Source organism: Mustela erminea, chromosome 6, assembly GCF_009829155.1.
Source record: "Mustela erminea isolate mMusErm1 chromosome 6, mMusErm1.Pri, whole genome shotgun sequence".
Classification (NCBI taxonomy): Eukaryota; Metazoa; Chordata; class Mammalia; order Carnivora; family Mustelidae; genus Mustela; species Mustela erminea.
Genome location: NC_045619.1, coordinates 37,374,241 through 37,386,312, shown reverse-complemented (window position 1 = coordinate 37,386,312; position 12,072 = coordinate 37,374,241). Strand labels below are relative to the sequence as shown.

General features: G+C 33.7%; 1 protein-coding gene across 15 annotated transcripts in view; it reads right to left on the bottom strand.

Annotated features, from left to right (window-relative positions):
- PPFIA2 (PTPRF interacting protein alpha 2) overlaps positions 1–12,072 on the bottom strand; it is a 482,999-nt gene that overhangs the window by 181,359 nt on the left and 289,568 nt on the right. For all 15 annotated transcript variants that reach the window (XM_032346888.1, XM_032346893.1, XM_032346892.1 and 12 more), the window contains one exon: positions 5,684–5,848. In XM_032346888.1, coding sequence (XP_032202779.1) covers positions 5,684–5,848 — 165 coding nt within the window. The remainder of the gene's footprint in view (positions 1–5,683; positions 5,849–12,072) is intronic.

Here is a 12,072-nt window from a genome sequence, read left to right as displayed (position 1 = left end):
TAATTACAATTTGCAAATGTTTCATACATAAATGAAACACAAAGCAGTTTCTCAATTCTTGCTTTCTTAGAACTTCTAAAACTGATTTAGATCTGATTTATGTTCAGATCTTCAGATATGCTCTTTATTACATATATTGAAAATGAGATATTTTTGATCATGTAAAAAATTTAAGAAATTCAGAGAAAGAAATTTGAATTAAAATGAATGTCTCTAGTGGCTTAATTCTTAGAAAAGAACCAACAAAATTTATAGCTTTAACTTGAGATGCAATTCACGGTGAATTTTTTTTTTTTAAAGATTTTATTTATTTATTTGACAGACAGAGATCACAAATAGACAGAGAGGCAGGCAGAGAGAGAGGAGGAAGCAGGCTCCCTGCTGAGCAGAGAGCCCGATGCGGGGCTTGATCCCAGGACCCTGGGATCGTGACCTGAGCCAAAGGCAGAGGCTTTAACCCACTGAGCCACCCAGGCACCCCATGGTGAATTTTTTATTATGAGTTAACATAGTTAACTAAATTTTACAGTATTTGTGAAGTTAACATGTATTTTAATATACTGTTATATTTTTATAAACTAATTTTATTAATTCAATGATAGTATAGTTTAATGAATAACATTTTTTTAAAAAATGAGATTTAATTGAGAACATAATATATAGCTTAAGTAATATAGTTTAATAAATTATTAATACATGACATAGGTTAAATAAAAAACTATATTTTAAAAACTTACCTAACAATTTTAATGTTGCATTATAAAATTATTTTCCGATTAGTAAACAGACAAAAAAACTAATATTCTATTAATCTAGAATCTAATTAGAAATTTTTTTTAAAAATCTCAAACATATTTTTGTGCTATACAATGATAACTGATACATATTCAGGGGGCTAGGTGCACTTAACTCCTGAAATACATCTTGAATAAGAAAGCATAATAATCTGAGAGGAGTTTAATATTAATTTTATTTAGTTATGCTGAAATTCTCTGAAAATTATTAATATTACATAAATTGATATTTGATATCAAAGATAATTATACAGGATCTTTCCTGATACTTAGATATGCTAGATGGACTGCCACATACCAGTTCCGTTAAACAAATAATTATTCATTAAAATGGATAAAACTAACGTTGATTAATAACTGAACAAGAACTACTTCAAAGGAAATCTTTGATGATTTGACCTGGGGAATACTTTTCTTATGAGTAGCTTGGATACATGCAAAAGAAGCAAATATCCTGAAGGTTGAAAATAAGGTAGATTGCTGTTATGTGGAAAGCAGAAATCAGCAAAGATTTTAATAGATGTAGTTGCTATTTAAAGGGATGACTATAAAGTTTTATGCCCACTTCCTAAAGTACCAACTATAAAATATGGGTGTTCTGAGTGAGAAAGGTCTAAGAATCCTAGTGGATGAGAACATCCTATGGAACAGTCTAAATGTAACTTAACAATCTCACTATATGCAACATTGATCAGATCACATTTAGATGGCTGTGAAGAGGTGAAGGTGTCTATTTTAAGATACACTGATACACCGGAATGTTTCTAAAAGAGTCCTTCAAGTCATATAAAGAATGGCTGAAACCAGACTATCTTTTAAGTTAAAGCATCTTTCTGACTTTCTTTATTAAACTAATAATCACAGAAAATATTCTAAACTGGCTCCTATTTACAAGTTAAGCATTTTTATTCTCATATTGAGCCTCCATGAAGTAAAAATCATTAAGCTGATAAAACAATTTGAAAATAGAATCAACCCTCAATAAAGTTAGAATGGTATCTATAGCTTGAGATCTTATCACCCACAAAGTAATGAATCTAAAGCTCTCTTTATGAGAAAATAAAAACAACTGAATATATTCTGAATTAGCTGTAAATGTAAGAATTGGTGTTGTAATTATCAGTATAGTATGATATGAATGCTTTAGTCACATTTATATGAGAATAAATTATTCTCTGAATTTAATTCATCTTGCACTAATCTCTGCTAAACTGATAAGGAAAAAAAAAAAAAGATCAAAAGGAGAAAACTTTTCCAGGGTATAAAGAATCTTGATATCTTACCTTGTCTACATAGCAAAAACTGCATTAATAGGAAAAAAAAAAAAGATTATTATCTCTGACAACTGCTTTAGTTTTTTGCTTTGCTCTCCTAAGCATAGCACCAGCAGAATGCCATAGTTACCTATATTTTCCTTGTTAGATTTGGTGTTCTTGTGGAGCTATCTAGAAATGATTGACATGTCATGACAAATTATAATTTTAATTTTTTTCCTAAATGTAAGTGCATGGCTGATAGCCTTAGCTCTCTACGTAACTGTTTCTGATTTTTTTACTATTTAACCACATTCAGTTAATCCATTGTCTGTATAGTCTTTAAGTTCATGTATTTCGGTTATTTATAGAGCTAGAGCTATAGTGTAAACTACAAGATATTTCTGTACACGTAGAATTTTTTATTTTTAATTTCATCTGTTATATCAGTTTTCTTCATAAGGGCATATTTCTTCAAAATAACTCAAGAATTTTTTTTCCCAAAAGATGTTTCAAGGCTACTTACATTTTTAAATCGCTCAGGATTTAAAATAAAATAAGTCCCTAAAAATAACAAATATGTCTCAGAATAAAGAGGAACTCTGGTGGAAGAAGCATATATTCCAAATTAAAAGTAAGGCATGGCAGGGTTTCATTTTGGAATTACCATTCTTATAACAGAAAACATTATTAAAAAAATCTCCTTCGACCAGAAGTTCAAATCCAGTTTTGGTACTGTGATAGCAGACTATAGAAATATATAGAGAGTGCATATATATTTACTGTTCTTTTATTATCTTTAAGATAAGCAGAGTATCTTTAATTTTGCATTATATTCTCCAGGCATAGCCAATATGTTTTAAAAACAAAAAACAAAAAACAAAAATAGTCAATGATGTCTGAATGATTGCAAAACACATGGATATCGCTTTCCTCCAGCCCACAAAATAGGTAAACATATTGGAGAGTGATGTCAAAATTATTGTTGGTCTTAGCTAATTGTGAAAATTTATCCTATAACTCAATGGATATATAAATAAAGACATTTATAATGAAGATCGCCAGTCACTGTAATTGTTTACAGCTATGTTCTATTTTTTAGACTTTATTTAGTTCTTCATGTGTAACTTTATCCTCTGTGGTAAAGTTGGTAGTGTCTTGTCCTGAAGACATGGTTAATTGCACCTTCTTCTGATCATCTCTATAATAGCCATACTACTTAAATTAGGATATTGTAATCTGTTTCCCCACCCTCCCTATCCTCTTGAGTAGCTGTGAGCTATTCTTACGGAAATTTTCTATGAAGGCAGAGATTAATCCCTCAATAACTAAATAGAATGCTATTTAAAACAAGCATGTGGATCAACAGTGACACCAATATCCTTACTTAGCTTGAAAGTTTTAACAAATATTGAAATTTACTCACATCAATAGTAATACTCATTAACATTTAATGAACACTTGCGGTATGCTAAGTACTGGCTAAGAGTTTTGCATGTCAGATCCTAATTAATCCTCATGACAATTCTAAGAGGTACATACTATCACTATCTTTATTCAGAAGAAGAGGAAACAGATGTATAGAGAAGTTAAGTCACTTGTCCATATCTGTCCAACTCCAGAATCCAAGCTCATAACACTTTCCTTCAGACTGTCAGCAATACTGAGCTGATAATCAGTTCAGTTGCCCCTTGGATTCATCAATGTCCGTGGCACTCCCAGTGAGTTAGTAAATGCTATTATAGCTCCTGGGGCCATTATAAATTCATTTAGTTATACTAAGCTCACTGAACGTCTACATAGTAAATTATTTCTAAATTTTAAGTTGTACAATTATTTCTTCCTTAAATGTACTCATACCCATCAGGTTGTCCTCAATATTCTTTATAGCCTTACATACATTCTTTCATAAAAGCATCCCTCAGGTGTTGTGGAAATGCTTACAGGGAACATGTAAAATCACACATTCTCAAGCACTTTCATTAAAGCCATTCAAAACTATTACACTTTCTCTGGAGAGGCCATGCTCTTCTTACATCTCTGGGTTATCTTACATATTGATCCTAGTGTGTAGAGCATCTTTATGATTCTGCTTCAAAAATTCCTACACATTCTTTAATATTCAGACCAAATGTCTTCCCCTCTGTGCATTCTTGAATTTTTCATCATTTTCTCAAGTAGAATTAGTCATAACTTTTCTGTTGCTCCATACTGCATTGTACATATTTTTTCTTAACATCACCTATTACGGACATGAATCTCTAGTGCTATGAACTCTTCAATTGCAAGAAGGATGTCTGATCTATTTTTGTGTGGCCAAATATCTGTCCTACATATAATAGATATTCCATAAATATAGTCTTCCAAATTTTTAACAATGTACTTTTGTAATAAGAAAGGAAATGTAAAACTAAACATTAAATAAATTGATCATCTGATATTTGATATATTTATCAAGGATCTTTATATAATATCAATTTTTGTTCTATTCAAAATTATTCATAAACTACTTATCTTTCACAGCTACAATGAAAATAAGCTATAATTTCTTAATAATCAGAAGATAGAATTATAGTTATCCTTTTGCACATACTTCACATAATCCCCACTGTAAGAACATCTGAAAGACCAATGATAAAAGTATCTTTGTACATAAATATTAACTACAGCACAAGTGTCTGCACGCTCAAAACCTAGATATAACTGGATAATAATCCCTTATTTGGATTTTAATACTCAGAACTTGTCAGGTACTTTCTAATGAAGTGCCCCAATTCCCACTCTACAGAATCCCAAAGCTTTATTAATTTTAAAAAGTTAATTCTTTAACATTTGACTAAATTAAAATCATGTCATAAGCCTTACTAATCTCCAAAGGATATTATCATCATATTGGCTTATTTATGTCAGCAGAAGTTATATGAATAACAGCTAAGAAAAGCTTATTGCTACTTTTAAAAAGACTAAGGCAGGCTTTTCCACTAATATCTTATGCTATGATATGCAGAGACTCTTCAAAATGTATATTCAGAAGTAAGATATCAGAGATCTAAAAATAAAAAAAATGTTTGCTTCCAATATTAATCTCCAAAGGTTGGAGTACATCCAATTTGCACCTCAATGTATGTTAAACTGTCAGTTAGCAGTGCCCTGTGTTGGCATCTATAGACATGCACTTCAGAGAGCCACTAGAAGCAGAGAAAGGGAGAGGAAGAGAGAGGGAGACTGAAAGACCATATTAAATTTCAAATGGCCATCTGGACTAGGCCCGTAATGCACCATAATGCCAGTGTAACTTGATAAGTCATAGATTCAGCACCAATAAAAACAACATGGTTATGCGTATGACCCACACACGCACAATAATCCAGCTGCACTTAACAAAATGATATTCCTGTAATTCAAATGGGTTTCTCTGTACTGATTTACGTCAGGAGTCAGTTGAGTCACGGGATGAAGAAAAGGAGCTAGATACTGATGACAAAAGCACTGTTAAGCTTGAAGTCTTTTGTCAGTACTAGAACTTTTAGAATTAGTAGATAGAGTTTATTATTATCATTATTATTTTTTACATTTCAGCTTGATTGAGGTATAACAGACACATACAATTGCAAGAATCCTTTATTAATACTATACCTTTTCATCCAAGGCCTTGTGGTGCTCAAACAAAGATTTCAGTGCCTTGAGGACCTCGACCTCACTGGAGACTCCTGAGGGGGACTGGGCTTGCCGTTTCACCACTGTCATTCTGAGTGACCTTTCATGTCGGGACACGAGGCATTCCAAGTGCTCCAGTAACAGCTATTGGGTTTAACAGAAAATGCAATTATCCTAAACATAATTATCTTAAGAGCATGAGTCACTAATGTTCATAACTACTACTGTAAACGATTGCAGGTTTGCATAGTATCTAATGACAGTCTCCGATTTTATCACAGGTAGCAGCAAAGAAGCAAAAACCTGAGTCTAAACTAGGGTTCCTAATTACATTAAAGTTAAGTCCTATTTCTAGCATATAACAAATTACTCATTTAAGAAATATCATGTAAGGTCTGATCCATTCTTTTAGACAATTTATTAATTTCAGTATTAATTCAGTATTAATTCAGTAGAAATACACCACAATAGAACATGTGATCAAATAGAATAATTATTAAAGAACATGGCACAATGCATAATGATTGTGTTAAGAAAAAAGTATTAAAAGTCAAAACCAATTAAATTTACATTTGGTCATGGAAAAAGTCTTGCAAAGAAGGTAGTGAGCATAATATAATCACCATTGTTGCTTTGAATGTGATTCTAGTGATAATCACATTTGTAGAGTGATTATAGTGATGGTTACAATCACATGTTGCTCTAATGATTATAGGGAAAATCACCAATGATTTTATTCACAATTAATTCTTTATAGAAATAGAAATAATAGAAAAATATATGCAATCAACTGGGATACAGTAACCAAGATTTGCAATAATCACTCAGGAAAAGGAGGTCAAAGGGCATGCTTTTTAAACTGTCTACTCTGGAACCTACATTCACCCAGAGTAGCCTCTGGAGCCATGATTAAGTCGGGCAAAAGTCCAGTGAACACTGTTTCAGTCTGTTTTAACATTTTCCAAAGAAATTTTACTTTTCAACGTTTTGTGAATTGGGGCCTCACTTTTTGTTTTGTTTCATAAAGGGAGTTCAGCTGCTAAAAACAAAGATACATTAAAAAAACAAAAACAAAAACAAAAACAAACCACCTGCTGGTTTAACTTCTCAGTTACTGAGATTCTGCCAGGGAACAACAATACATAAGCAGGAAGTTTTTGTTGGAGAGATTTTCAGAAGGATACTGAAAAGCATAAGCTAACAAATGGTGTCTAGGTAAAATAAAGTAGAAATCACTCAAACAAAAAAGGAAAAAGAAGATATAAGTTACTGGGATGGAAGGAAAGAAAGAAAAAAAAATGTGCAGGCTTTTTCCTAAAGCTTACATTTCCTAAAGTAGTGAAAAGTTTTGGTTTTCACAATGTCATTGTTAGCTTCTGTGTCACATATTAGTGTCACCTTTCTTAGTCCTTAATAAATAAATTTCTCTCGATTCACCATCACTAATTATGGTTCAAAGTGTCAGAAAACTTTGCCATGCATTGGCACAAAAGAACAGACACACCCAAGATCTTAAATGTATATAGATCAGTAGGTAGGGATCATATTTAAGGGCCAAAATAATATCAATAGTTCCTCAGTATGATGATGACACAATATTTTCAAAGAGCTTTCCTTTTACTGATCAATCCCTAATTATACTCCTGGTTTTCTACTCTCTTGAATTCTACAGATACATGTATGCATTGGTTAAATCCAACAGGTTCTGGGATTTTGTGTGAACTTAACCCTGAAATAGAGTTATGAGAGCCGTAAAGAGGAGAGACCTACTTTGCCTAGGGCAGCAAGCGCGTTTCATTGAGAGGGTGATGTTTAAACTGAGACTTAAAGAATGAGAAAGAGCTGGCCAAATGAGGAGCCAGATGAAGGACTCTAGGCAAAGGGTACAACACAGGCTAAGGCCTGACTTCCTGAGGAACTAGAAGGAGGCTGGTGTGGTTAGAGCAGAGTTTGTTAAAGAAAGACCAACATCAGGTAAGCAGGGTTAAGTTGAAACAAAGCCCTATAACTTATGTGAAACAGCTGGCTCCCCAGTCAACCTTTCAAAGCCCAGATATTCAAGTTATCCCCTGCAATGGTGTGCTAAAGCTGTCTCACACCAGCTTGCTAGAGTGGCTGATTCTCAGGGTTTATTATTATTAGATGGCTTTAAATAATAAATAATAAATTTATTAGTATTTATTATTAATTTGATGGCTAATTCTCAGGATTTCTGGCAGCCAGTAGTTAAAACACAATAATTGTTAAAGCTTAAATTATGTAAGCTTATAATTAAATAAAAATATTTTAAAAGATAAGCACTCAAAATGTATTACTTCCTAATTATATTACTAAATTCCAAGTTTTTAATGAAATTCTTAAATATCCCATATTCTTTGGGTTGTTTAATTCTATTGTATTTGAATGGTAGAGATACTACAGGCTGGTTCCAATTATGCATCATTTCCCAGCTCTGCATTCAGTAACATCACGTTGGTAGTTGGAAATCAGCTACACTGGAAGTGGTTACACCATGGGAATTCCAAACGCTATACAGATGAATGTGTTTTCTGTTTTTTTTTTCTTGTGAAAAAAAAAAAAATCATTTACCAGCACATTCAGTGTCACTAGTCATCAAGTCATCAGAGCTGGGAGCGCAAATGTTCTCTCCTTTCTGGATCCCTGACTCAGAATCTTTGAGTACAGTAAAATGTTGTTTGTGATGTTAAGTTTTGGGGTAGTTTGTTATGAAACAAGAGCCTATCAGAAGATCCTCTCTAAAAGTATCTATAACCATGATTCTGAGGAAAGGAGAATACCAAATGTCTTGGATATTAGCTCTAAATAAGGACTAATTCTTTGGTACCCTCTGTTGCAGAGGTTTTTGATAATCTGAAAGACAAGAATGATTCACCTTTTGGGTATCAGTCTATTTCTTTGGCCGCCATCACATTTGCTCAATGGCCATAAAAAAGTGCCTAAGGTTTCAGGGATAGAAGTTACTCATTGACCTGGCAAAATGGGCTGCTCACAATTAAGGTTGATAGGGTTATCACCACAGCTGAAGGGCCAACTGATTAGCTGCAGCCATCAATTCTGAACCTATTTCATAATGTATACCTAGAGACCAGCTAGTTACCCTGAAGCAAGGAGAGTACAGGAAATCCCTTCCATCAAGGAGGGGGCAACTCTCTATTCTTAATGTAATAAATGTTTTCTTTCTGGATATGGATTTGCCTTCTCTAATGGCTCTGCTTCTACTAGCAATACCATCTTATCAGATTTTTGCTTATAGTCTTATCATATATGACATTACCTCTGAACAAAAAAAGAGAAAAAAAGAACATGCATTTTACAGTGAAAGGAGTAATACAGTTGACTAATGCTCCCAGCCTGGTTTCACCGTGCTATCATATCATTCAGAAGCAGGTGATCCTACAAATGGTTAAATGATCCAAGGAAGAGTCTATCTTAATTCTTTCTTGGAGATCACACATGGCTAGGCTGGGGAGCTACCATCCTGAAATTAGTATATACTTAGAGTTGGTGATGAGTATATATTGGTTCATATACAGATGTCCAGGAATGAAGGCTTAGAATTGGAATTTATAATAGGCAATAGGACTTTTTAACCACTTGGAGAAGAGAGGATCTTTTTTGTTGTTGTTATTATAGCATATACATAATGTAAATTAAGTTATTCTCCCCTTTTATTCTATTTTATATTGGGCATTTGATTCTGATTAACATTAAAGTAGTCCATAAGCTACAGAATATTAATACATGACTGAGATTTAATAAGAGCAGGAATGTACAAATGGAAGAACCCTGGTCATGTAGCTGGATGCATGTATCTTCTTTTCTGAGAAAAGGTGATTTTGTTTTTGCCTAAGAAATACGGTTTGTATTGCAGGGTGCCGGGGTGGCTCGGTGGATTAAAGCCTCTGCCTTCAGCTCAGGTCATGATCCCAGGGTCCTGGGTTCGAGCCCGGCATTGAGCCCCGCATCGAGACCCGCATCAGGCTCTCTGCTCAGTGGGGAGCCTGCTTCCTCCTCTCTCTGCTTGCCTTTCTGCCTACTTGTGATCTCTGTCTGTTAAATAAATAAAATCTTCAAAAAAGAAAAAAAAAAAGAAGTACGGTTGTATTGTTGGGTAGATAGATATATGTCAGTACTGCTGTTGTTAGAATTTTAACATGGAAAAGAGTATAATAAAAGTTAGGTTGTAGTCGAGTCTTGGTATTTGTGGTTGCCCAAAATCTTCTGTACATACCCTCCATCTTTGATAATTTCCTGAATGCTGAACATCATCTTCCCAATACTGGAAACAAAAAACACTTCCCTGGGATGTTTAACCACTAGGTGGCAGACATGTGACTTAAGAGTCGACCAACCAGAGCCACCCACACAGGACAGATCCTGAAGGGAGCCCAGTGAGGAACCATGCTAGGCGGGGGGCCCATTTTGTTGGCACAGATAGTAGCAGAGGCTACATGTTTCTAGGACTAGGAATGTAAGGAAAACTCACAAGGCTAAGAAATATGGTCCTAGGCATTGTGCATGGAAACTAGGTTTGGAGATTTCTAGGTTTGGAGATTTCTTATACTCCTTAATGTCTTCCTGATTAAAACAGTTAAGCTGTACTGTTTTATGCAATTAGGATAATATATATACACCTATCTATCTATCTATATGTATATGTTATAATATAAAACGTTATAACATATAATAATAAAACCAAGAAATGTGTTACTAATATAAAACCGATTTCTTAGAGGCTTAATAATTTAGCTCATCCTCAATACTCCTCAATACTTAGAAAAATATTCTATAGAATATATGTTCAATATTCATTTGTTGAATTGAAGTAAGATAAACGTAAGTTATCTGTTCTGGAGAATGAGGCCAAAATGTTCAAATCTAGCATATATCCATGGCTTCTAAGCTCAGAAATCAAAATAAATGAAAAATAAAGAAGAACTCACAAAGATAACACTAACAAGCTACTAATTGTACACCTTTGCTAGGAGCTACACTTTCATCTAATATTTAATAAGTCTTGCAGAAGGCACTCTCTTTGGTCTACCTAAGGGATTACAAGGATTGCATAATGACCACTAATCCTATGTTAGGATTCATTTTAAATGACCACAGCCTGCATATATGCAAATGTATCATAGTATATGTACATATGTACATATTGCATCATTGGAAATTTCTTAACTAAATTTCTAAAATTATACAACCTCTTATTAGATTTGAATTCAGCATAATGTCAGCTGCTGTCATATGGCCACAGAACACAACACTAACACCTGAGAATGAGAAACGTAAATTAGTTGCTTTTATGCTCAGTGAACTCAACATCCTCTACTCTCAACTACTGTTTACAGTTCCCTATGGTTCTATGTAGACATTTGAATCCCACGCTGCAATAGCTGTTGGGAGGGCGTATGTCCAGTCCCTCTTCTGTTTATCATACCCTAGCAGAGCACTTTCAGATATCCGTACGCCTGCATCCACACATGTATCTTTACCTGCCTTGGCTATGAAGCTCTTTCTTTCTCAACTGGACTGCACTTTCAATTCATTAAGGAAACATGTTTGGAGGGATTTTATTAACTAGTGTAGACAGAGGCTTGTCAAGAATGGGAAGCTTCTCTTTAGTTATGACAGTTGTCTCATTGTATTTAAATGTTCATTTATATAATTTTGTGGCTGAAAACAAAAGTAAAGGCATGGTAAAGAATGCTTCAAATTAAATCTTTAACTTAAATTAAGGGCCATTAAGTTTTTTAGTTGATGACCTGTAAGAGGAAATTACAGCTTCATTATTTATAATTAACATTAAGAGTAGCTCTTGAAATCATAACAGCTTTAACTTTCTTTTAACAGATTTTATTTATTCATTCACTCACTCACTCACTCATTCAAAGAGAGAGAGGGAGAGAGAGAATCTCAAGCAGACCATACTGAGTGCAGAGCCTGACCTGAGGTTCATCCTGGGGCTTGACAGGAGGTCTACCTCATGACCCTGAGATAAAGACTTGAGCTAGAATCAAGAGTTGGAGGCTTAACCAACTGAGTCCCCTTGTAACTTCTTTTTCAAAGCCTCACAATAGCTACTTTCTAAAACACTGCCAATAATAAAAAACTTTCTTTGAGATACTCAGCCGCAAAAACAGTTAAAACAGTTCTAAAGCAACAATAAAAATTCTCCACTTTGATATTAAGAAATAATAACTAGTTTAATATTCCTGGTTTTCTTTTACTTTTTCATTAATTAATTCTGCCAAAATATGGTAAGGTTCAGTAGTCAATTTGAGTTAAGTTGAAATAATGACAGGAGTAAGTTATTTTCTCTACATATAATTTGCCTAAGTATGGTC